This window comes from Neomonachus schauinslandi, chromosome 1, assembly GCF_002201575.2.
Source record: "Neomonachus schauinslandi chromosome 1, ASM220157v2, whole genome shotgun sequence".
In the NCBI taxonomy this organism is placed as follows: domain Eukaryota; kingdom Metazoa; phylum Chordata; class Mammalia; order Carnivora; family Phocidae; genus Neomonachus; species Neomonachus schauinslandi.
In genome coordinates, this window is record NC_058403.1 from 163,733,547 (window position 1) to 163,759,264 (window position 25,718).

Here is a 25,718-nt window from a genome sequence, read left to right on the forward strand (position 1 = left end):
GAGATGATCCCTGACCTCATGGATCTTACAGCCCAGTGGAGGGGAAACAAAAAGGAAGCAACAAAGGAATAAAACAGCTGTAGGTATGGTAAGGGCAATGAACAAGCAGCAAACTGAAACCAGGAAGGGGACATACGTTAGACAAGAAAAAGATATCCTTAAGAGGTGACATTTAAGCTGAAGCCTATGCAAAGGACGTCAGGAGTCGGCTAGGGAAGAGGGGTAGGAAGAGCATCCCAGACAGGAAAGTCTCAGCAACACCCCTGACAGAGGTAAGAATCTTTCCCTGGAACTAAAAGGTCGCCAGTGCGGCTGTAGCCTGGTGAGGTTGGACCAGATGTACAGGGCGTGGCGGATGGGCCTAGGGTAAGGTCCTTGGGGATTGATCTGAAAACCAGGGCAGTATAGGAGGAAAACAATGAGAAAGTAGAGTGCAGCACAATCCCCCCGCCCTCAATAACTTGGAAATAGAAAAACAGATAATCATTTTGAGTCAACTGCACAAAAAATATAATGGAACAGTTAGGCGCAGCCCTCAGGACTGTAAAAACTGTATGTAAGTAACCTTTTTGGAGGTTACTACTTTTTGGAGGTAGTGGCAAAGTATGATCCTCCGAAGTCATAAGTAATATAATCAAGGCACCAAAATGTTACTTTGCCTAAAATCACACAGCAGAGCCAGCAGTGGAACGCAGGTCTAACCGCAAAATCCCACTCTTCAACATAAACATTATTTAACCTTAGTACACAGTTATCACTTAGATGGATTACCTATTAGTCATGGATGTACTGAAGGAGCAATTTGAGGTGCAAATTCCAGCAGTGATCATTCAAGCAGAGTGCAGGTAAGAAAGTACTCTGGTCCAAAAACCCAGCTTTGTTAGCAGGGTAGATCTGCCGGTACAGTGAAGGTGGGTCCTCAACCTCACCATCCAGCCAATCTCTACCTGAGATCACTCTTCTCACCCCCCCTTGGTTGGAGCCTGGACTTCCCAAAAGGCATGCCCCCAAAAGAGGGCAGGCTGATTGGCAACCATCCAGTCTGTTCTTTCCCATCAGCCTGCAAATCTGGTTTTAGGGCCTCTGGATCCTGGGAGATGGATCTATGACAAACGGCTGGCTCACCTAGGCAATGCCGTCCTGTGAGTGTTGAGCGAGCAGCTGCCATACTCTCTTGAACCTCCAGCTTCACTGTGAGCACCTTTAACATTCACTGCAAAGCTAAAACATAGCTATGTGCCCCAGGGGGCACACCTAATTCTGTAAGACAGGAGGAGGAGGCCACAGAGATAATGTCATAAAGGGGATGATAGCTGTCCAAGTTGCTCCCACCCCCAACCCCTCCTCCCTTTAACATGACCTTGTCCTCCACCTCAAGAGACTTTTTGGTGACCTGGAAAGCTTTTGAAAGCTCAGCTCAAAGGCTGAAAATTTTCCTGACACCCACTTCCATAAATATACCCCGCCCACCTTGTAGACTACCACAGAATCAGTTTGTAAATATGAAACACAGAATCAGTTTGTAAATATGAAACACTTCAGTTGCACCTTCAGTTGAACACTTCAGTTCAACCTTCAACACTTCAGTTACACACCCAGCTTTCACTACCCACCCCCGTCTCTCCAAGACAGGGATAAGTTCACTCCCCCACCCCCCCAAGCCTAGCCCAATGAAAATTATCAGTTTGGATACTGGGCTGGTAGAAAGATCAGCTGTTGGTTTATTCAGTACCTATACCACAGGTACTGTGTCGGAGATAATTTACATTATCTCCACTTTATAGATTAAGAAACTGAAGCACAGAATATAAGGAACGCACGCAAATTCAGCCTCAAGAGTCAGGACTTGAGCACAAGTGTTTGTTCTTAAGGATTCACCAAGGTCTAGTGCTGTCCAATAGAACTTTCTCCAATGATGGAAATGTTCTATGTATGTACTCTGACATGGTAGGAATTAGTCATTTGCAGTTATTGAGCACCTGAAATGTCTCTGGTGGGAATGAGGAAGTGAATTTTAAGCTTTATTTAACTTTAGTAATTTAAATAGCTTCATGTGGCTAGGGATGACAGAGGCAGAAGCCATAGATTTGAAGTCTACCCTGTTGCTCACTAGCTGGGAGTTTTGGGGCAAGCTGCTACATCTCAAGGAACCGCAGTTTCTTTAGCCATATGGCATCATTATTTCTCTGAGGATACCTTTTAGCCCAAATGAGCTCATTATGTGAAAAGGACCAAAGCCTATGGGCACAGAGAGCAGTTTCAGAAATGAATGGTGCTTGGACGGTAATGGGGGTCTCTGGGTCGGGGCCCTTGGCACAGATAACATCAGAAACCAATCAGAAGACTACCTCTTATGGGGACCCCCAGGCCCAAGTACCAGCTACACGGTCTTGGGAAGAAAAAGCCCCACCGCCCCGCTCCTTTCATATACACAGTGCACAGACCTCATGCAGCCCCAAAGGGGCAAGAAGAGACTTTAATTAGGGGAGGAAGCGGGATCCACCAGAATAAGAAAAGGTACAGCGAGCGTGGGAGCAGAGGAGCCAGAGCAGGCGCAAGAGCCCCAGCTCAGGAAGCTCTGGAGGACTCACCCCTCCACCTCCAGCACAGGCACTGCACTGACAGACAAGGCAAAACAGCGGCCCCTCTCAGCTGGGAGGGCACAAAGTGGCCCCTGTGGCCAGAGGTGCCTGGCTTTCAGCGCCCAGCTCTGAGGCATGGCTGGTGGCCACCAGTTCAGCCCTTGTCCCCAGCCAGCACTGGGTGGCTATCTTCAGGCAGAGCTCAGGAAGCCAGCAGAGAGTCCCAACAACTTCTACTGGGCCTAAGGAGGCTCAGGAGTAAGAGGGCAAGGGAAAGGAAATGGGAGTCTGAAACCTTCCTCCTTCCCTCCCTCTCTCCCCACCTGGGGCTTCTGGGGGGGGGGAGGGAGGGGGGGGAGACACACAATAGTCGCCTTCTGGCTCCAGGCCCGCCCAGACCCACAGCGACCAATATGGTACAATCACTGGGACCAGTCACAGCCACTGGAGGTGGAGGTTGTTTTGTTAAAAAAAAAAAAAAAAAGACAAAAAGGTTACAGTCTCCTACAAGCACAGAATTTAAGTTTCAAGACGTTAAAAAAAATCTGTCCCAGCCCAGGGGACCGAACATCAGAAGCCAGCCTGACCAGGCACGTGTGGCCTTGGGGCAGGTCCACTGCTGCTTTGTTGCCCAGCTAGCAAGCATACCACCCACCTCCCGCATCGAATGCCCACCCCGACCCAGCACCCCCACCCTGCCGCCGCCGCCGCTGTCGCCGCCGCCGCTCTGGGGAGTAACTCCAGGATGCCTTCGCAGAGACGTGGGGGAGTCTGAGGGGGAAGACCTTGAGATCCAGCCAGACGGTTTAAAACTGTCAAAAGAACCAAGAGGCAGTGAATGGTGATTATTACTGTATCCTGAAAGGCCTGCTCTGGGGAGGTAGGCTGATCTGAGAGCTGCCACTGTTCTCAGATTTCTGAGGGATAGGATGGGTCCCAGCACACCTTGTGGGCACCCTTTTTCTAATTCAGCCTGCGCTGAGCAGTGACCTTCAGGGCACCAGCCTTAAACCTAGCACTAGACAAGACAGAAAAATTAAGGGTGAAGTGGGCTTTTCCACAGCTCCCCTTAACCATGTCATGGAGGCTGCTACAAAGCTCTATCACAGTGCCTTGCTTGAACTGAGGTTGCCTTCTTTAGAGATGGGGGCTCACGAGCAAGGGCTTGGGGACTAGGGGGCCAAGAGCAGAAGGACCGAGGATCTGGTACTTTGTGTCAAGCTGTGGGTGGTTCTCCAACCGTAACAGGCCCTTGGAAATATTTTCTGCCCTCAAGTATCCCCCATGGTGCCCAGAATAGCACCAGACAGTTTACAGATCAAAGATTGTGGACCAGTGGCCCACAAACTGAACCCAACCTAATAATGAGTGCTGGCTGGTCCACAAAGTATTTAAAAAAATATGAATTCACTGCCAACCTTGAAAATATAAGAGATGTCGCATACAAATCCAGATTTGGGGATTCTTTTGAAAAGCTGGAAGATGAAACTGTAACGGGCGGGAGCTCTGTGGTAGTGATCCTCTTCAGATGACGCATGTGCTTACCGGGTCCCCAACAGCCCACTTCACTCACATGCATTACCTCCCTGAGCCCTGCATGCACCTGAGTATGTGACCCCTGCCAAATGCTATGGTACTATCTTGATCTTTGATCTGAAAATCAAGTTCTAAGTCCCAGTTCCTCCTCTTACTGGCTGAGGGCCCCTGAGTAGGTGACTTGACTTCCAGAGCCCAGTTCACTCACCCATAAAATAGGGATAACACATGACTCAAAGATTGTTTCAAGGATTAAATGAGATATATAAATGTGCTTAGCTGTGTAACTACAGAAATGCAGTTACCATCTGAAACTAAGAGTGCACTGTATGTTGGCTAATTGAATTTAAATTTTTAAAAAAGGAAAGAAATTCAGTAACCATAATTAAATGACTGGTGAATGAGCCAAATATTAAATCAGGACAAGAACTATTTTCCTTTGCAGTTGAATGTAGAGGCCTCCTAGTGCCCTGGCCATAAAACTTTGGTGCTACAATACCTAGAAAGCTTACTATGTACCAGGTGATCTGCTCTGTATACATCTCCTCATTTAATACTCAACCGTACTAAAAGATACTATTAACAGTCTCGTTTCACAGCTGAGGAAACTGAGGCTTCGAGAGATTCAGCAACATGCCCAAGTAGGCAGTGAAGCTGGACGCACGCACAGGTGGTATGACCCCATAGCCTGTGTGATTTGAACAAGCACGCTACCCTGCGTGCACAGTAAAGCTACTTTGTACACTGACTGCCCTCAGTATAATTAAAGCCCAGGGGAAGAAGGCGTAATTTCCATTTTCAGGAATCTGAGCTCCTTCTGGGCTGGATCTGTATGCACTGGTAGGAGTAAACACTAAATCTACTATCTAGGGATTATGGTTAACTCTAAGCAGAACATGTCAACAAACCAAAGATTGTTTGGAAGAAGAAGAAAAAAAAGAAGAAGGCATGTCCTGAATATCTAAATAAGAACAACTGTGTCATCAGCTCATCAGTATAAACAATTCCTCCTCTTCAGAGGACTGCAGTTGGGGACACAAACAACCAAAGAGGGATCCGGAGGACTGAAGCCATGAAAGTAATGGAAAACCCGTCGAAAATATCATGACTTTAAGCCTGAGAAACAGATGCTGAAAACATTCAAATCTGGGGCGCCTGGGTGGCTCAGTCGTTAAGCGTCTGCCTTCGGCTCAGGTCATGATCCCAGGGTCCTGGGATCGAGTCCCACATCAGGCTCCCTGCTCAGCGGGAAGCCTGCTTCTCCCTCTCCCACTCCCCCTGCTTGTGTAGGATCCTGCTCTCGCTCTCTCTCTGTCAAATAAATAAATAAAATCTTTAAAAAAAAAAAACATTCAAATCTGTTTGAAAAGTAGAATTACACTGATTAACTGTTCTATATTCTTGGAAAATTCCCATGTAGATTTAACTTGCCTCACCTGGGGTTTGAGCTAGATACAGGGAAGGACTGTGTACATTTTGAGATGTAGAAAGGAGCGTCTAAGTCCCCATGAGAGACTAAGGGAGGTGTCTTCGAGGCACTCAAATACAGAAAATGCCAGGTCCCAAAGATGACCCCCAGGTCCTCCAGCCCCAATGCACCTGGCTGATGTGCCACCCACCAGAAGGTCCTATAGGCCTCAGCAAATATTCACACTGCTGGCACCACTTTACCACCAGATGCTAAGTTCTCAACCCACGACTCCTCCTACCTCTCTTCTAGAAGGACACCAAGAAGGCCCCCCACTTACATTCTTGAGGAACTCCTCGGCTACGATGCGCGCACGAGCGTTGACCGACAGCTTCATCTCACTGATCTCCTTGTCAATCTCCTCCATGAAGTGGATCACGAAGTCCACCAATTTGTGTTTGTACATCTGCTCTGTGTGGAAGTTGGTGATCAGAAAACTGATGTCATATCCCTGGGGAAGGAAGACAGTAGAGAGGAGAAAGAGAAGGAACAGGAGAGAATTAGCATCCCAGGGCACTTAGTTGGCCATGTCCTCTAGGGTCACTGAACTACATGCTTCCTACTGGCCGTCTTCTCCCAAGTCTCAAGACCTTCAGGCAGCAGCCTGCCTGCTCTGCTAGGGTGTCTATGCTGGGTCCAAGTAACTAACCCAGGTGAGAATTTTGTGTCTGTCAGGCCATCTCTGGAAAACTACCTGTCATAAAACAGTTGCATTCAGTCATGGGAGAGTGAAGAACTTGAAATCTTGTTACAGAAGAATCTAATGAAACAGGGAGAAGACATGCTGTGGGAGAAGGATGGGATTGGGTTGTGTGTGGAAGAGTAATCATTTGTTCTGGGTGGCCCCAGAGGCTAGATCTAGGACCGGGAAGAATGATTTTAGCTCAGGATGAGGATGAGCTTGGCCAACACATCTGATGGTGCATGCTGCCCTGCATAGTAGTTGCTCAGTCACTGGGAATATTTTAAGTTGATCTGGAAGGGAGTCTTTGGAGAGGACTCAAGTACAAAGTCAGACAACAACTGAGCCAATGTCAACTGTGGCCTTGAGAGAATGATTTAGTTGGTGACAAAGCTTACAAAGGATTTCTGATTCATTGTTCCCTTTCTGCCGTTAGACTGTAGGCTCTGGGAAGATAAGCAACACATATTTTTTTTCCTTTTCCCTGGTTGAGGCAGACCCAATTTTTCCTAATTCTGATACCCCTTATTCTCACTCCAGCTGAAATGAAGGCCAACTCTCAATTCAGGCAGTGGGTGTCCAACAGCTGGAGAAGCAGCAATCTGGTTCTACGAACAATCCCAGGCCAATGACAGTAGACTCGGTGGGAGAATCTTGGGTATGATGAACATGTGGATCACATGGTCTCACCTCCACTGGTTTCCTTCGAAGGATAAAAAAGTTCTCTGCTCGCATCATCATGAAGCGCATGAACTTGTGGCATAAAATCTTCTCGATCTCATCAGCCTAGTAAAAGATAAACAGGGCTCCCTAAATCTGACATTACAGGCCAACAGAAACCTGTAGCCTGGTCTTCTGACCTCAATTTCCCCCAGACTCGCTGCAGGTAGTGGGGTTTCACATGGGGAGCAATCACTGCATGAATCATGGGGCATATGATTGCCAACTGAATGTCTACTACATTAGAGCCTCTTCAACTCAACAGGGCATTATCATGATCTCATTTTTGCCCATTCCAGAAAGGTAATTCTGGCAAACCCAAGTCTTTTATCTGCTCCTTTGAGTCCGCACCTACATTCAAAGCTGCCTGTCCCTTTCCCATTTCACTAGTGCTGTGTTTCCCAAAGTCTATGATACGTACACCATCTGGAGTTATCAGAGAGAAACTTAGGTGGTCTCCGCTTTAACAACAATGACCATTAAATAATCCCCAAAGTTTTTCCCTGCTGAAAAATTATTTCTAGTGAAAGAATTTTGCAGCTAAGTGCTGGTATGTATGCCCTTAACACCTCCCAACACTTGTTAATCTCCCTTTAACAGAGCAGGGCCCAAGGATAGAGCTTTCTGTAGGAAACAGGGCCTAGTCTAAATAACAGCTTTGTTTTCTTTCACTGCAATTACTTTTTTAGAGTTCTCCCTATCTGACAAGTGATACTTTTTTCCACTATCGCATAAGGTTTCTTTTTCAAACAAATTTAAGTAAAAGAAAGCAAGTCAATTTAAGGAAATCCATTAAACAAATAACTGTCTGGGTGGTACACAAATAGGGCAAAAATTGTAAGAGTGGTGGGAATATCGGCGTGCCTGGGTGGCTCAGTCGTTAAGCGTCTGCCTTCGGCTCAGGTCATGATCCCAAGGTCCTGAGATCGAGCCCTGCATCGGGCTCCCTGCTCTGTGGGAGGCCTGCTTCTCCCTCTCCCACTCTCCCTACTTATGTTCCCTATCTCACTGTGTCTCTGTCAAATAATAAATAAAATCTTTAAAAAAAATTAAAAAAGGGCGCCTGGGTGGCTCAGATGGTTAAGCGTCTGCCTTCGGCTCAGGTCATGATCTCAGGGTCCTGGGATCGAGTCCCGCATCGGGCTCCCTGCTCCTTGGGAGCCTGCTTCTCGCTCTGCCTCTCTCTCTCTCATGAATAAATAAATAAAATCTTAAAAAAAAAAAAAAAAAAGAGTGGTGGGAACATCAACATCACCTAAAGTAACGTAAGAAATTACACTTTGTTTTTTACCCTAAATCTCTTTTTCAAAGTTTATGGTTATCAAATTGGTACTGGTACTATTTATTTTTCTGAACTGGACTTTTATCACTTATAAATGATTCTCTGACCTAACACCAAAATGGCCATGGCCTTGGCTGCTACTTTTCCCAACTTCTAATCTAGAGCAAGGGCTAGAAGATAGGGTTGCTATCTCTACTCTATTGACCTGCTGAATCTGGCAAATCATTCCCTGGGTACAGTCAAGGAAATAGAGCCTGGGTTTCCTTGCACCTTGAATCTGGCATGACGATCTTTCAGATGGGGATCCCTAGCCTCCTGAGGAGGCAGGGGCTCAGTGGTGAGCTCACCTGTTTCACAGCAATGCTGACCCGGACAGAGTTGATGGAGCCCTCAATCAGAACCTTTTCCTTCTCATTCCTGCTGATGGTCACAGGTTGTAACAGGAGCTCTTTGCTACTCCTGAAAACACAATGTCAGAGAGGCCTCTGTACTATAGAAGAACAGAATGCTCAAGGAAACCCCACAGCAGGCCCAGGAATCTCTATCTGAGACCACAGAGTCCAAGGAATAGGAGACTCACAAGTAGGGGTGCTCCAAGATGGGGGCCAGCGAGTGTGTTCTCCAACAGAAGGAGCAAGGCTCTGGAGTCAGGGTGATAAGGTTTTGAAATCCAGCCTCCTCTGTTACTTTCCTTGGACAAGTTACCCTGTTGGGATCTCAATTTCCTCATCTGTAAAATGACTGATTCCTATTTCACTGGCAAGGATTGAGAGAGATCAAAAAGGGTCAATTGTCTAATAGAGTGCCTGGCACATGGTAGGAGCTTTACAAATGACAGCTCTTATTTTAAATAACTACAGGCAAACCCATATACCATGTAGGGAATGAGAAGAGAGAGGCTGCCTTAAGGATAAGGACAAGCTAAAATCAGAGTTTAGCCTCCTTTAAATATCAATTCAGAATGATTCACTTATTCAGCATTAAGACCCCTCTCAGCTCAGCTCCCATTTTGATGCCTCTGAATCTCTAGGTATTTGTAATGGTAATTAAAATGCCCAGTGGAAATCATGTATGTTAAGTAGAGCAACATGAAACATGCTAACATCTTGTCAGTATTTTAAAATTCAAATCATTCCAACATGGTGTGGTAACACTGTTTATCTCAGTTATACATGTCTCAGATTAAACTTTAAAGGAGAACAACATTAATTTAACAAAACATAAACTAGATAAGAGAAAATAACCCAAAATATGGAAAATTTGGAGTAAGGAATGAGAGAGTCCAGGTTGGCAGGGAGGAAAAACATTCTTTGATCTTTAAATTACAAGAGAACGGAGATGGCACCTAACAAAATTCTCCACTCTCCTTAAACTGGGTTCAATAATGACACAGGATATACTTAACAAACAGCCCCACTCTGAGAAGTCACACTTTGTGTCAAGCAATCTTGGCTCCAGAGGAGCTTCTCCCCTGTGTTTTGTCCTGCCAACCCACTGACCCTATTTTCTGAACTGCAAATTGGGAACCATTGCTCATCGGGCAACAAGACAAAATATATGAACTATAGTTGTCTTGACAACTCCAGGATGGAAATTCGTGGCAGCCTCCAGACAACTGCCATCTCTGGGGCTGAACCCATCATCCCCACCCTGACCTTTCTCTTCCCTACCTGACTTCTACTTCCGGCTTGTTGTGTCGTTCCACAACCTGGGAGGAGAAATTCTCCAGGCAGAGGGCAGCCTGCAGTGTGGCCCGCACGGCACTCAGGTAGGGGCGGAGAGTGGCAGTCTGTAGGAAAAAAAACCCAAGGGAGAGTCAGGATCTGTCTTAGCAAACCCACTGGCCCCCTACTCCAGCTACATGGGAGCCAGGCAGTACTGAGAGTACCTGGCTCAGATACCACAGTGAACAAAACAGACTAGGCCTTCAAGGTGCCTTTCATTCTAAGTCTAGAACAGTGTTTCTCAACAGGGGACCATTTTTCTTGCCAGGGGACATTCTGCAATGTAGGGACATTTTTGACAGGACTTGGGGTGTGGTGGGAGTGCTACTGGCATCAAGTAGAGGCCCGGCATACTGTTAAACATCCTAAAATGCACAAAAAAGAATTATTCGGGGTGTCTGGGTGGCTCAGTCAGTTAAGTGTCTGACTCTTGATTTTGGATTGGGTCATGATCTCAGAGTTGTGGGATCTAGCCCCGAATCGGGCTGCATGCTCAGCGCGGAGTCTGCCTGATTCTCTCCCTGTTCCTCTGCCCCTTCCCCTTTCTCTGCCCCTCTCCCTATTTGCACGTGCTCTCTCTCTGTAAAATAAATCCAAAAAAAAAAAAAGACGAAAAGAATTATTCAACCCCAAATAGTGCTGAGGTTGAAAAATTCTGGTCTAAAGGCATACAGATGACAATGACTGTTCTCAAATCTGTCTTTTGAGCCAAGAATGGATAAGTCTACTGTGTGTTAGGTACTGATCTAAATGCTAAGATTTTATTTTTTTTTTTAAAGATTTTATTTATTTATTTGACAGAGATAGAGAGCACAAGTAGGCAGAGAGGCAGGCAGAGGGAGAGGGAGAAGCAGGCTCTCCGCTGAGCAAGGAGCCCGATGCGGGGCTCGATCCCAGGACTCTGAGATCATGACCTGAGCTGAAGGCAGCCCTTTAACTGAATGAGCCACCCAGGCGCCCCTAAATGCTAAGATTTTAAAGACCATCTCTACCTTTAAACAGCTCAACTGGGTAGAAAAGACAAAAAATAACTATGACATAAAGGAGAATGAAATGGAACAGAATTTGATTTATAAATTGTATTTCCAGAAGAGACTGGTTTGGACATAAAAATGAAGATAGGATTAGGAAGATTTTATAACAAAAAGTAAACTAAGGACATTCCCAGTAGAGGGATCAGCTTCTACCTACACTGGTGTATCTTCAGTTCCTTGTATTAACTAAGTTCTTTCTCACCTCAGGGCTTTACACATGCTGATCCATCTATCTGCAGGGTTTTCTTCCCTCTCTTGACCCAAGTCATCCCTCAGACCTTGGCTTATTCAGGGAAGGCCCCTTCCTTCCTCAGAGAGGCCATTCTTGACTTCCCCCTTCATAGCATTTATTATAATTTACATGACACATCCTTCATATTTCTTTAGTAAAGTGATTTCTTCTTCACTAGACTGTAAGCTTTGTGGTCAATAGACCATGTCTCTTTATTCAAATCTACATACCCTGCACCTAGCTCAATACCTAACATATGCAATGTCTTACTCCTTTCCTATAAAATATTATGTAGAATACCACAAGCAAGGTTAGAACAACACAAAAAAGACATTAAGAATTCCGTAAGTAGTGATGAGTAAAGTGTTGCTGTATACAGAAAGCACTTTAGATTCAGTAGATGAGGCTGCAATGGTGGCCTAAAGATTCATGGGTAATCTCAAATGCCAAGCTGTTCATTTTAGCTTTTCTTTTAAGGCAGTAAGGAACTGTTGGGACTTTCTGAGGAGGAAGTTATATGACTTCACCAGTTGCAGGGTGGCTCTATAGAGAATGGACTGGAGGGAAGTGAGACAAAAGGCAGAGAGGGTTATTCAAGGAACGCTGATGAGAGCCTGAGGCAGTGGAAAGGACAAGCAGAGGGTATCACAAGAGTTGGACTGTCATAAGATGTAGAGAATAATGGAATCAAAAAACACCTCCCAACAAACTGTGGTTCACCCATACGATGAAATACTATTCAGGAATAAAAAGGAATAACTAGTGATACATGCAGCATGGATGAATCTCAAATGCATTATGGTTAAGAAGCCACACTGGGACAACTGGCTGGTTCAGTCTGAAGAGCCTGTGACCCTTGATCTCAGGGTCGTGGGTTTGAGCCCCATGATGGGTGTAGAAAATACAAAAATAAATAAATAAACTTAATTTTTTTTAAAGCCACATCAAAAGGCCTACATCCTGAAAAATTCCATTTATATGACAATATCAAAAAGGCAAAACTATAGGAGAAAAAAAATCAGTGGTTGCCTGGAATGGGGAGAAGACAGGACTGGCAACAGAGGGACTTGAGGGAACTTTTTGAGGAAACATTGTTACCTTGGTTGTAGTAGTGGTTACATTATTGTGTTTGTCAAAATCCATAGATGACAAACTTAAAAAAAGGGTGATTTTTAGATGACAAGCCCCATGACACCTGCCCTTTCACAGATAAAATGCATTCTCATGTAATACCTCAATAAAGTTGACTTTTAAAAAATCCAAGTGGGATAGCCTCAATTAGAAAAATAGAAAATCCAGGCTTCTAGCAGAGGTACGAAGACACAAAGCCAGGATAAGCAACATAAAAAGAAAAGCAAGTTTAGGAGAGAAAATGATGTTTGATCTGAAGGCCTAATCTGAAGGTGTCTTCAAGATATCCAGGCAAACCTTAAAAGAGAACTAGGAAGACAGATTCAAGAGCCACCAGAACACACAAGGTCATCAAAGCCGGGACTAGACAGGTACCACTAGGAAAAATGTAAAGAGGAAGGTGGTGAGCCCAAGCCTCAACTCCCGGCAACACCCACATTTATCAAATGGGAGGATTTCCAGGAAGGGAGGGATCAGTAGTATCAGAGCTCACGTACTATGGTTAAGGTTAACGCGGTTTAATTTTGACCAGGAAGAGGTCTGGGTGGTGGGAGCATAAAAGAGATACTTCTGTGGCGTAGAAACAAGGCAGGGAGTAAGGAGAAGAGTGGGATAAGGAAGTGTAGACTCTTCCTCTGGAAAACTGGGGTCAAGCGGGCAGGAGAGGACAAGACAAGTGTACTTAGGGAAGTTCTCCTCTGGGTGAAGAGACTTTACTATGTGCCTCAGCGACCCTACTACGGGCAATGAGGCCTACTAAGTGCCTTCAAGGCGCTAACACCAGCCTAGGAGGTCCCACTTCCGGCGTCCTCTATGCCTCACAATTCCCCACCTGGATCGAAAGCCAAACCATGTAGCTGCAAGGCCTGCTTAAGAGGGCGTACCCCGCTCGCCCCTTCCTCATTTCGGCTCCCGCCCCGCCCTCTCTCTCCCAGCCACCTCGTGCCCCTACACCCAGCAGCATCCCTCAACCCCGGGCCTCTCCGCTGCAAAGCCGCATCTCCCCCAGACCCACAGCTCAGAGGCAAAACAGCAGGGGTCCCTGGACCGGGGCCCGGCTCTCTCACCATCGCGGGCGCTGGCTGGGCCGGAAAGCGGAAGTGCGGAAGTGGCCAGCCCCGCGACGCCTGCCCTTTCGCGAGAAGCGCAGCCTCAGTCTCCGCCCGGACTTCCGGACGGTACCATCTATGATCCGAGCGTAGAAGGGGGTGCTTAGGAACACTTGGTCCTTTGGAGGTTTCCCCGCTAGGGCTGTCTTGACATTTTTAGACTCCTGAAGTCTCAAAGCGCTACTCAAGCTTATCCCGTTATCGATGCAGGTCTCGCCTGTGACTTTGGCCTTCTTGTCTTTGCCACTGTCTTTCCCCATTGTCAGGCAATGGTGCAGCCCGGCCTCAGGTTGGGCACCATATTAGGACAAGGCGAGGCGGAGGAGCCCTTCGTTCCTTCCGGTTCTGCGCCCCTATCCTTTCTCTGAGCCCCTCCTACTTGCAGCCCCTGGGGCTCGGGGGGACTAACAGCCCGGCTGAGAACTCGGCTATCGAGCCCCGCCCCCAGCCTCAGGCTGTTCCTCAGAGTAGGCCTGAGGCATACCCTTCCCCCCGCCCACCTGCAGCGGGTTCGCTCGCGGCCTGTAAACCCTTCGCCGCAAGCCATATCGGGCTCTCCCTCGCGTCTCCCACCCGCCCCTAGCCAGTTCCGGGGCGGTTGCTCCCACCAACCGGAACTCCCCGCCCCCTCCCGTGGCCTGGGGGCCGTAGGAGGCAGCAGGAGGCTGCAGTGAGGAGGTAGAGGGGGCGGGGGCCGCGTTAGGGGGTCCCTAGAGGACGGGGACCCTGAAGGCAAGTCACTGGGGCGACCCACGGGAGGGGCCAGCCATTACACAGGCGCACTTCTGTGCCAGGCACTGAACTGGGCTCTTGACGAGCATCCTCTCTTAATCCTCAGAACATCCCGGGGAGGTAGGTACTGTTGTGATCCCCATTTTACAGATTCAGACTTCTTATGGGGAAACAGACTCAGATTTCTTTTGTCCCCATTTTGTAGATGGAAAAACCGAGACTCAGGAAGGGTAAATAATATGTTCAGAGCTACATAAATAGAGAATGGTAGAGGCTGGGCTTGAACCCAGGTATGTCTGGCTTACCAGCCCACATTCTTAACCACTGTCAGGGGCAAAGAGAAGGGACAAAGATGGGAGGGGGTAAGACAAGGAGAAGCTGGGAGGCACAGAGAACATTAACATTGTAAGAATGGGATGTTTGGAGCTCAGGGGCTTTGCAGAACTCGAGGAGTAGAACGGAAAAGCATCAGGAAGATAGGGCTTGGTATATCACGGAAATTAGTGGCACAGACTCACAACTACATCTTGGTAACCTTGGGCAGGTACCTACGCTTACAGAGTCTGAGTTTCCTTCACTGTAAAGTGTAGATCACCATTGTCCCTTCTCATGGGGTTGGGTGAGGAATTCAGTGAGAAGCCCCTAAAGTGTCTGTACCTAGCTTGATGTACAGTAAGTGCTCTGTGGGTAGGAGCAGTGCCATCAACCTTGTCAATAAGGTACTGAAGCCGGGCTTTCTCCTTGAGTCTGTCCCTGGATGAAGGGAGCTCTTGGACTTTTCTTGTGCCAGTTTATCTCCTACCAATGGCTCTCTCCTCTCCAGTTCCACAGGGTCCCGTATCCTGGGCCATGAGTGAACTGAAGGACTGCCCCTTGCAGTTCCATGACTTCAAGTCTGTGGACCACCTGAAGGTCTGTCCACGCTACACGGCCGTGCTAGCCCGCTCTGAGGATGACGGTATTGGCATCGAGGAGCTGGACACTCTGCAGCTGGAGCTTGAGACCCTGCTTTCCTCTGCCAGCCGGCGCCTGCGGGTTCTCGAGGCTGAAACCCAGGTGATACCCTACAGAGAGGATATCACCAGGGGTGGACTGTGACGAGTTATGGGATGGGTCATTGAGTTAGCCCCACCTGCAGAGGCCTGGGGTACAGGAGCTTAGAGGGCTAAGGAGAGACCCAAGCTGGGCTCACGTGACAAATAGAATATACAAGAATGTGCATGATCCTTATAAATGGCAAGATTTCCAATTTACTAAGCCTTTATTGACCCCAACCTGCATTATGTTCTGGGTCCTGTGCTAGTCATTAGAGAGAGGTAATTAGGACACTTCTGGCCTTCAGGGAGTTTGCCAAATAAAGGGAGGGAGAGGTCAGACAAGTACCAGGTGATGTTGTGTTATGGTTAGAAGTACCAGGGGAACTGGATTGAGAAGACCTGGATTTGAATCCTGGCTTAAGCACTTGCTTAGTGTTGCTGTTTCCTAGCTATGTGACTGGGAAAGTTGCCTCCCTTTGCATCAATTCCCTATCTGCAAACTGGGATACCTTTGAGCTTCTGTGAGGATTAAAAGAGAGGGGTTTTTTTTGCAAAGCCTCAGGCCGATATCTAACATTAAGTATTTCAGATGTTAATTATTGGTACTCTTCACTATGTAAACATCCCCTGAGCCCTGTGTGTCAGATGCTATGCCAAATCCTGGGGAGCAGACGTAGTTAAGATGAATTTCCTCATCTCTAGTAGCTTATAATCTAGTTGAAAAGACAAGGTATGCTGTTTATTCCAGTATGATCAAACAACACATTTAGGCCTGCAGTGGAGGTACAAAGTGTCAGAGACCCAGGGAGGACCAAGATGCCATTTTAATTGGACCTCAAAGGATGAATAGTTAACTTGTGGTCCCTGGGAGTGCACTGAAGCTTTTTGAGCAGGGCTGTGGCATATTCAGTTGTATTTTAGCATGTAAGAAGCTGGGTAACTGATGTGGAGAAGGCTTCCCAGTTGTGGTGACATTTGAAGCGAAGGTCTGCTGGGAGGCTTGTTTGCATTCACCAGAAAGTTACCAGCAGCATATTCCAGTGCTCATATGCACTGGGGCATGATCATTTGTTTGACCTAAACACTGTGTGACTGGCTTGAGTGATACAGAGGTGAATCAGTACAGACAAATGGAATGATGAGAAGTATATGAATAAAGTCCTGTGAGGTAGGCACAGTAAAGGAACTGAGTTTTGAAGGATGAGTAGGAGTTTGCTAAATAAAAGGGGTTGGATAAATAAGACTTTGGAGCCTTCTCAAGTTCTAGCTCCTAGTTCTTCACTAGGAGAAAAACTTGTCCTATGACTTCTCTTCTCCCCCTCAGTGATAGTCTCTGCAAATTTCAGATCCTCACTGACTGGCAGGATAAGAAAGGTGATCGACGATTCCTGAAGCTGGGTCGAGACCATGAGCTTGGAGCTCCCCCAAAACATGGAAAGCCGAAGAAGCAGAAACTGGAAGGGAAGGCGGGACATGGGCCAGGCCCTGGCCCTGGCCGGCCCAAATCCAAAAACCTTCAGCCCAAGATCCAGGAATATGAATTCACTGATGACCCAATTGACGTGCCACGGATCCCCAAGAATGATGCCCCCAACAGGTTCTGGGCCAGAAAATATAGAGGGGCCTTGGGATTCAGGCAGTAGAGGCTGTGGAGGGGCCTGGAGCTGAGGATGATGGGGCAGGAGGTGCCCATTCAGGATCTGCTTCTCCTTGCAGGTTCTGGGCTTCCGTAGAGCCCTACTGTGCTGATATCACCACTGAGGAGGTACGCACACTAGAGGAACTACTGAAACCCCCAGAGGACGAGGCTGAACATTACAAGGTAGAAACCCTGGGCCTTGGTAGACAGGGTGGTGAACAGGAGGGCTCAGAGGTGCCTCCGAATCAAAGATCCCAAAGTCATATATCATCTTCCTTCCCCTACTCTGCCCCTAGTCTAGTCAACCCACCCAGACACCCAGGCTCTGATTCTCAGCTCTCTTGCATTGCTTCCTCTACCCCATCCAAATGATCACATACATCCTGAGGCATCTACTTCAATGACACCGTCCTTTGTCCCAACATCTCTGTTACCTCTGCTTTGATTCAAGCCTTCATTAGCTTTCACCCAAATGGTCTCTTAATACTTCCCTGCCTCCAGACAGACTTTTTGTTTTCTTTTTTTAATATATTAAAGTTTTCTTATGATGTAAATAAAACTGGTTCCATTAAAGAAAATGTAGAAAATACAGAAAAGTGTCAGGGAGCACTCTCCTATAGGTCAGCTGTTGTGATCAGATGTGACGCAGGCCTACTCCCAGGCCTCCCCTGACTCCTGCACAAGATGGAGTCCAAGCATTTCGGTCCTTGGTGACACAGCCCTACTGCCCCTCTCCAGTTTCCTCAGCCATGCCCCCTCGTCGCTGCTGCATTTACCAGCCCTGCCAGGCACCTTGCCCTCACCCCAGGCCCACCCAGGCTCTTTGCTGGTCTCTGGGCCTCTGTACATGCTCTTTTTCCCTTAGCAAACTAATTCGTCCTTCAAATCACTGATCCCTTGTTATCTCCACCAGAACACCTTTGTAGACTCCCCGCAGAAAGTTTCTTTTTCATGTGCCGCAACACCTTGATCTACCTCTAGCACTTCAGTTCTTTGAATTTTTAAAAAAATTATTTGAAAAGTTAATTCATATAGGCAGTAGTAAATTCAGGTAATACAAATGAGAATTTCTTCTCCTGACACTAAGGCTCTTAGGTCTCTCTAGGGACAATAGCTATGACCTGAGATGATCCAGGTACATACACCATTCTGCACCTATATCTTGGAAATTGTTCCATACTGGCTCGCATGTGTGTCTTAGTTGGTTATGTACCTGTCTCTCTTACTAGACTGTGAGCATAGAGATTTTTATCTCCTTTGTTTCTTCCCACCTATGCAAGGCACGGGCTTAGCCCTGCGGTAAGTCCTTGGGAGACAGATAAGTGAAGGAATGAATGATGAGCCTATTGGCGGTGTCCCAAGTGCACAGAGAGCCCCCACTCACCCCGGGCATGGCTTGCCAGTGTTTACCCCTTTTGGGCCGGGTGGCATCTCCCCACAGATCCCACCCCTGGGGAAGCACTACTCCCAGCGGTGGGCGCAGGAGGACCTGCTGGAGGAACAGAAAGACGGGGCCCGAGCAGCAGCTGTGGCTGACAAGAAGAAAGGTCTCATGGGGCCACTGACCGAACTGGACACTAAAGGTAGGCCCCTCGCCTCCCTGCCCACCCCAGGCCAGGACTTGAGTTCCCAGATCTCAGCCCACCTGTCTACCGTCTCTCTGCCCACTTTAGATGTGGATGCCCTGCTGAAGAAGTCTGAGGCCCAGCATGAGCAGCCAGAAGATGGGTGCCCCTTTGGTGCTCTGACGCAGCGCCTCCTACAGGCCCTGGTGGAGGTGAGCACCCTAACTCAAAACAGGAATTGTGCTTACTTTCTGTTTTAATGTTTTATTTTGTGTTGAGGTATATCATACATTTAGAAAGGTACGTAGATCTTAAATGTATAGATTGATAAATTTTCACACATAAGCACACTTGTATATCTGGCCTCATGGTCACAAAATAAAGCATTGCCAGTGTCCTTGAGCCCCTCTCATGCCCCTCCCAGATTCTAGTCTCCCCCAAAAGTAGCCACTACACCACAGTTACTTTTGTTGAGTGGTAGCTAAGGGCTGAGCCCTGTGTAAGGGCTTTCCACACATCCTCCTGTTGGAGGCAAGGACAGTGGTTAGCCCCGTGTTGCATACTAGAAGATTGAAGCTCAGAAAAGGGAACTGTTTGCTTGAGGTTTTACAGCTGATAATTAGAAGGAGGACCCAAACCCCAGGTACAGAGTCCCCTTCTTTATGCCTACTGTCTGGCCTTAGGCGCATCCCTTCACCTCACTGAGCCTTAGTTTTCTCCCTGGCTCAAACACAGTAGTGTTTTTCTCTCGTTTAACAGTCTGGGGCATATGTTCCGGGTTGGCTGAGGTGGGAGTGAGGGGAGATCTCAGCCCCACACCATCAGACAAGGACCCCAGTTGTGGTGGCTTTTCCACCCTAAACATGCACTCTGTACAAGGTCATTCTGGATATGATTGCTACTCCAAGCCCACAGAAAAAGAGCAAGAAAGAATGGGTGAAGGAAGGCTTATGGGCCATGACTGGCTGTGGCTCTTACCTCTCCTGATCTCTTTTCACTGGAGAGAATTTGTCACATGACCACATCTGACTACAAGGGGAGCTGGGAAGTGTAGTGTAGCTAGGCAGCTCTAAGCCCAGCTACAGAAAGGTGAGAATGACTTTTGGACAGCCAGCAGCCCTGCCACATCGTGCTCAGCACGGTGCCTAGTACAGTGCAAATGCTTAGCTCTTCTCTTTACTGTTGTTGAGTATTATCATTGCTCATCTATGCTCCCTTCTTTTTGGTATCAGTACGAAAAAGGGGTTTCTAAAATGATCAGAGCTTTCTGGAATCAGTTTGGGAAGGCTTCCTAGAGGGATGGGAACAATAAAAGAGTTTTTCTGGTCTGTGAAGACTGAAGACTCTGACTGCAGGTTAGAGAGGAGCAAGAAAAATACTACAGCTCTTACTCCCTCCATCCCATTCCTGTGGTCTTCTAGGAAAATATTATTTCCCCTATGGAGGACTCTCCTATTCCCGACATGTCTGGGAAAGAATCGGGGGCCGACGGGGCAAGCACCTCTCCCCGCAATCAGAATAAGCCCTTCAGGTGAGTGACAACTCTGTCCATATCCTACTATCTGGCCCCTGCCTCTGTTGACTTCTTTCCATCCCAACATGAGGAGGTCTTCATTAAAAGAGAGGTTGAGGGCATTTTGACGAAACCCAATGGAAGTTTCAAACATGCATGCTGGCCCAGCATTTCTGCGTGCATAGATTTAAGTACAGGGTTGTTCATCATAGCACTGTTCATACTGTAAATGATCTAAATGTGCAACTGGCTAAATAGTTGTAATTCCACATGATGAAATAACTTGTAACTGTTAATCATCTTAGAGAAACCTGGTTAATTGACATGAAAAGATGTAACAAGAGAGTATTAAATGGAGAAAATGTGAGTTGAGCACAGTACAGTTTGATCCTGTTTTTACTCAGCATATATTTAAATGTGTGCGCATAGGGAAAAAAACCGAAAATAATGTGTAATAAAAGATTGGAAAAAACGTAACAAAATCTGTAATATATATGGTGTATAAGTAACATAAAATATGTAATTTTTGTTATGTGTAATGTTAATAACAGCAAAATAACAGTAATATTTTTAATAGTAACATAAAATAATAGTGGTTTTCTCTGAGTTGTTGGCATTACAGGTTTTTCTGTATTTTTTGACAATGGATATGTGTTGGCTTATGTTTGAAACAAGACCAGATGTGTGTCTCTATTTTTTTTCCAGCGTATTGTGCAATAATTGACATATATCCCTGTATGAGTTTAAGGTATACATGTACAAAACATATAGTGGTCTGATTTACGTATGTTGTGAAATGATTACCACAGGAGGTTCAGCTAACATCCATCTTCTCACATAGATACAATAAAGAAAAAAAAGGAAAAATATTTCTCCTTGTGATGAGAACTCATAGGATTTACACTCTGTATCATACTGTAGTGTTAGCTACGGTCGTTGTGTTGTATAAAATATCCTGGGACTTATTTATAATTGGAACTTTGTACCTTTTGATCACCTTCCTCCAGTTCTACCCCCCACCCACCCTCTGACTCTGGTAATGGGAAGTCTGATCTCTTTTTCTATGAATTTGTGTTTTTTTTTAGATTCCACATATAAGTGAGATTATGTGGTATTTGTTTTTCTCTCTCTGACTTATTTCACTTAGCATAATGCATTCAAAGTCTATCCATGTTGTCACAAATAGTAGGATTTCCTTGTTTTTTTTAAGGCTGAATAATAATCTCTTGTATATATACCACAATTTCTTTATCCATTCATCCATCAGTGGACACTGAGGTTGCTTCCATATCTTGACTATTGTAAATAATGCTGCTCTGTGGGGCGCCTGGGTGGCTCAGATGGTTAAGCGTCTGCCTTCGGCTCAGGTCGTGGTCCCGTGGTTCTGGGATCGAGTCCCGCATCGGGCTCCCGGCTCAGCGGGGAGCCTGCTTCTCCCTCTGACCCTCTCCCCTCTCATGCTGTTTCTCTCTCGCTCGCTCTCTAAAAAATAAATAAATAAAATCTTAAAAAAAATAATAATAATAATGCTGCTGTGAACATGGGGGTACAGATATGTTCTCCAGTTAGTATTACATTTCCTTTGTACATACTCCCAGAATTAGAGTACTGGATCATATGGTAGGCTCTGTTTTTAATTCTTTGAGGATCCTCCACACTGTGTTCCACAGTGTCTGCACCAGTTTACATTCCCACCAACAGTGCAGGAGGGTTCCTTTTTCTCCAGATTCTCACCAGCGTTTGTTGTCTCTTGTCTTTGTGATGATGGCCATTCTAACAGGCCAGAGGCGATAACTCATTGTGGTTTTAATTTGCATTTCTCTAATAACTAGGGATGTTGAGCATCTTTTCATGTACCTGTTGGCCTTTTATATATCTTCTTTGGAGAAATGTCTATTCAGGAACTTTGCCCATTTTTTTAATTGGGTGGGTTTATTGCTTTTGAGTTATAGGAGTTCTTTATATATGATGGTTATTAACTTCTCATCGGGTATATCGTTTGTGAATATTTTTCCCATTCCATAAGTTATCTTTTCACTTTGCTGATGATTTCTTTTGCTGTGCAGAAGTAGTTTTTTGATGTAGTCCTGATTGTTTATTTTTTGTTTTGTTGCTTGTGTTTAGGTGTCGTAGCCAAAAAGTCATTGCCAAGACCCATGTCAAGGAGCTTAGCTCTTAACATTTTCTCTTTTTTTTTTTATGCCTAGATAGAGAGGGGGTGCCCAAAGAGAAAAGAATGTGTTCACTAACCTTGGGAAGCTCTCCGGGGTTCCCCCTCTAAGCTGGCTCTTGAGCTAAGGACTCCCTTCCTCTGTAGTGTGCCACATACCAAGTCCCTGGAGAGCCGCATCAAGGAGGAGCTGATCGCGCAGGGCCTGCTGGAGTCGGAGGACCGCCCCGCAGAGGACTCGGAGGATGAGGTCCTGGCAGAGCTGCGCAAGCGGCAGGCCGAGCTGAAGGCACTCAGTGCCCACAACCGCACCAAGAAGCACGACCTGCTGAGGTGAGTGTGGCCAGGTGGCATGGGCCACTGCTGCTCGCCTTCTGGGGGCTTCACAACAGGGTTCCCAAACCCGGCAGGGCCTCTAAATCACCCAGAGAGCCTTGGGAAAAATACCATTGCCAGGCACCACAGACTCTAGGGCTCAGGCATCTGTGATTGATTTATTTACCTATTTGGAATTGTGGTGAAAAAAACGTATAATATAAAATGGATTCTTTCAACCTTGGTTATGTGTACAGTTCAGTGGTATTACCTATATTTACATTGCTGTGTGATTTATTTTAATTTTTTCATGCTTATTTTCGTTTTCCCCCAGCATATTTTTATGACAAATTTCATAAACACAGAACATCTGAAGGAGTAGTACGATAAACAGCAATATACTGTCTACCTGGATTTATCAACTGTTAACAATTTGGTTGGATATCTGTGATTATTATTGGTCCTTTACTGGAAATTGCCCAGTATTTTAGTATCAGTTCTTTAAGGAATTGGTCACAATAGCTTTCATTTTATATTGACTCCCATCCATCTTGCCCTGCATTGGTCATGACGAAAGTATAGTGACATCTGGAGGGAGATTATGTTAGTTGTTGCCCTTTTTGGAGGGAGGTAGAGAAGCAGCCTCACTGACAGGTGTATCTTCCCCTCACAGAGCCCCAGCAGGGCAGGGCACACTCGTTCATTTGGCCAGCTCTGCCTGTCTCTCGCACGTTGTACTGGGGGCTAGGAAGAGAGGCAGAGCAAAGGCTTGTGGTCTACAGGTGGGTTATTGGTAAAGAAGTGCACCATTGAAAGGAGAGGGAACTGCTGACAAGCTGCTAAGGGGCTGCTTAAGGATAAGGGTGCACTGAGTGCCTACGGTGCACCAGGGGCTTTATGTACATCCTCCTGTTTAATCGTGACTACTGTCCGAGGGTAGGCGGTATTTTCCCTGTTTCCTAGAAGAGGAAGTAAAGGGCCAATGAGGTGAGTGCTCTCCTGAAGGTCATACAGCCAGTAAACAACCGAGCTGCAACTTGAGCCCAAAGCTAAATACAAAGCCTCTTTCTAGTTCCCTTTCATGCAAGAGCAAGAAGAGGAAAATAACAGATGAAAGAGGTACTGAGTGGGGTGGAGGAGAGAGAGTGAGAGGGAGAAGCAAGGATGTGCAGATAGAGAGGTAGTGGACAGTGAACGAACTAGCTTGGGTTGTCAGAAGGCCAGAGTCCAGCCCTCAGTCCTGCTATGGACCAGCTGCAGGGCCTTAAGCAAGGTATCTCCTGTCCTGAGCAGCAGCTTCCCCTTCTAGAAAATTAACAGGTTGGACTAGGTCAGATCACTAAGCCACCTTCCAGCTCCACCAACAGAGGAATTTATCAGTCGGATTGCATTTACAGGGGTTGGTTTGGCATCTCACGTGCTTCATGTAGACCGCAGGCTGCCTAGACCCTTAGGTTGCTCTGGAATTTGGATACTGAAGTAAGCAGGTCTTTTGCTGACACTAGAACACCTTTTAAAGAAGGTTGTTTGGAGCCAGCCTGCCTTAATTCAGATCTCCTACTCACTAGTTGTGGGATCTTGGGGTGTTTCTTACTCTCCTTGACTTCTGTTTTATCATTGGTAACATTGGGATAATAGTACCTACCTCACAAGGTTGTTACGAGGATTAATTCTGCTGACATATTTGAAGGGCTTGAGATTATACCTAGCACGTAGTACCATATAAATGTGGTTCAGTAACTTTGCTTTTTGGTATGAAATGGTCCACAGGAGTGCCAACCTGGGGTGATGCGTGGGTTCAGTCTGAAATGGGGGGGGGGGCCACTGTGGAGGTGGGCTTCCCATGGCACCTGGCTGGCTGGTCCCCACAGGCTGGCAAAGGAGGAGGTAAGCCGGCAAGAGCTGAGGCAGCGGGTCCGCATGGCAGACAACGAGGTCATGGATGCCTTCCGGAAGATCATGGCTGCCCGGCAGAAGAAGCGGACCCCCACCAAGAAGGAGAAAGACCAGGCCTGGAAGACTCTGAAGGAGCGTGAGAGCATCCTAAAGCTGCTGGATGGGTAGCCCTCACCCCTGCCTCATGCTGCCTGCCCCTGGTCTGGGGAAGGAGGGGTGGGAAGCCCACTTCCTTCTCTGGGCTGCCCAAACCATAGGCCTGTGGCCACCTGTTAAATGTCAAATCGTGGCAGTCTCTAGAGGACTGTGGCCTTTCCCTGAGGTCTTGTGACCCAGCTCTGTTCAGCCAGGACATGGGAGGCCCTGCTGGGCTGGCCTGGGGCCCTGTCTGTGCTTCCCCCTCTTTACTATCCCCCACTCCCACACCTCTCTCCCTCAAGGACTTCTCCCTTGTGGTTTTGTAAAGTGCAAACCTAAAAGTAAAGTGACTGCTGTGGTTTTTAAAAAAGTACCCAGAATCTTTGAATGTCTGTTATTGTGGGGTAGAAAAGAACTGGTGTGGGTGGCAAAGGAGGGCATGCTTGGGGGCTCTCAGCCTTTGGCCACTCACCCATGTCATTCATTCAGGAAGAACTCTCTGAGGATACCTGTGGCTGCAGGTAACAGAATACCCTCAGCTCTGACTGGATTCACAACAAGGAAATGTGTTGGTTGGGGCCTCGGTGGTCCTGGGGCAGGGTGGCCCCCGGGGTTGGCCAAGCCAGCAACTCAACAGGACCATCAAGGGTCCAGCTATCTCTCTACTGCCCTCCACCATGTCAGCTTTTGCCTAAAGTAGGTTTTCCTCCAGCTGTGCAGCCACTGGCAGCTGACAGGGGCCAAATTGACATCTAGCACAGGAGAGGGCAGGAAGGAGCCAGCTGGCTTTCCTGGCCCACCCAAAAGGCACGATGCCTGTCCCAGATACCCTTCTGTCTCACTGGCCCAAGCTAAGTCCCGCATTCCCATTCCTGCACCAATCACTGTGGCAAGGGATGACTCTTCTGGGTTTTAACTAGAGAGAGTGGAGTCTGCTTCCCCACCAAGCCCAAGGCAGTGGGGAGAAATGGGGGAAACCCAACAAAAATCTGAAAGTAGGAAGTGGAAATGGATGTTGGATAGGCGACCAATCATGTCCCTTCCACAACCCGGGCAGGAAACTAGGCCTAGGCTATACAGATGAGCGAATGTGTTCTCATCCCTGCCTCGAGTTGTTCCCAGACTAGTCAGGGAGTCGGAAAATAATTTGCAATTTACTGTGGGAAAGCTGAAGTCCACATGGGAGAAGGGAGGGGAAGGTTCCCTGCGGAAG

General features: G+C 47.0%; 3 protein-coding genes across 5 annotated transcripts; 2 read left to right on the forward strand and 1 right to left on the reverse strand.

Annotated features, from left to right (window-relative positions):
- The first annotated feature begins 2,353 nt into the window (after positions 1–2,353).
- Positions 2,354–3,357, forward strand: LOC123324046. The gene is made up of 2 exons (XM_044912711.1): positions 2,354–3,294; positions 3,342–3,357. Exons 1-2 carry the CDS (start codon positions 2,354–2,356, stop codon positions 3,355–3,357), a joined length of 957 nt encoding a protein of 318 aa, XP_044768646.1.
- On the reverse strand, positions 2,446–13,713 carry ARPC4 (actin related protein 2/3 complex subunit 4). Its single transcript, XM_021695263.2, has 6 exons — positions 13,459–13,713; positions 9,941–10,059; positions 8,618–8,729; positions 6,959–7,054; positions 5,867–6,037; positions 2,446–3,394 (listed from the first exon to the last, which is right to left on the reverse strand). Exons 1-6 carry the CDS (start codon positions 13,459–13,461, stop codon positions 3,389–3,391), a joined length of 507 nt encoding a protein of 168 aa, XP_021550938.1. The 5' UTR covers positions 13,462–13,713; the 3' UTR covers positions 2,446–3,388.
- A 136-nt stretch (positions 13,714–13,849) lies between these two features.
- Positions 13,850–24,876, forward strand: TADA3 (transcriptional adaptor 3). Of its 3 annotated transcripts, none has more exons than XM_021694953.1 (9): positions 13,850–14,352; positions 15,056–15,288; positions 16,616–16,866; positions 16,986–17,091; positions 18,350–18,491; positions 18,582–18,685; positions 19,895–20,004; positions 22,304–22,489; positions 24,343–24,876. In XM_021694953.1, exons 2-9 carry the CDS (start codon positions 15,082–15,084, stop codon positions 24,533–24,535), a joined length of 1,299 nt encoding a protein of 432 aa, XP_021550628.1. In that variant the 5' UTR covers positions 13,850–14,352; positions 15,056–15,081; the 3' UTR covers positions 24,536–24,876. The 3 variants fall into 3 exon arrangements, with proteins under 3 accessions (XP_021550628.1, XP_044772427.1, XP_021550629.1); XM_044916492.1 differs by having other exon boundaries at positions 13,938–13,967; XM_021694954.1 differs by having other exon boundaries at positions 14,143–14,178.
- Positions 24,877–25,718: the final 842 nt, after the last annotated feature.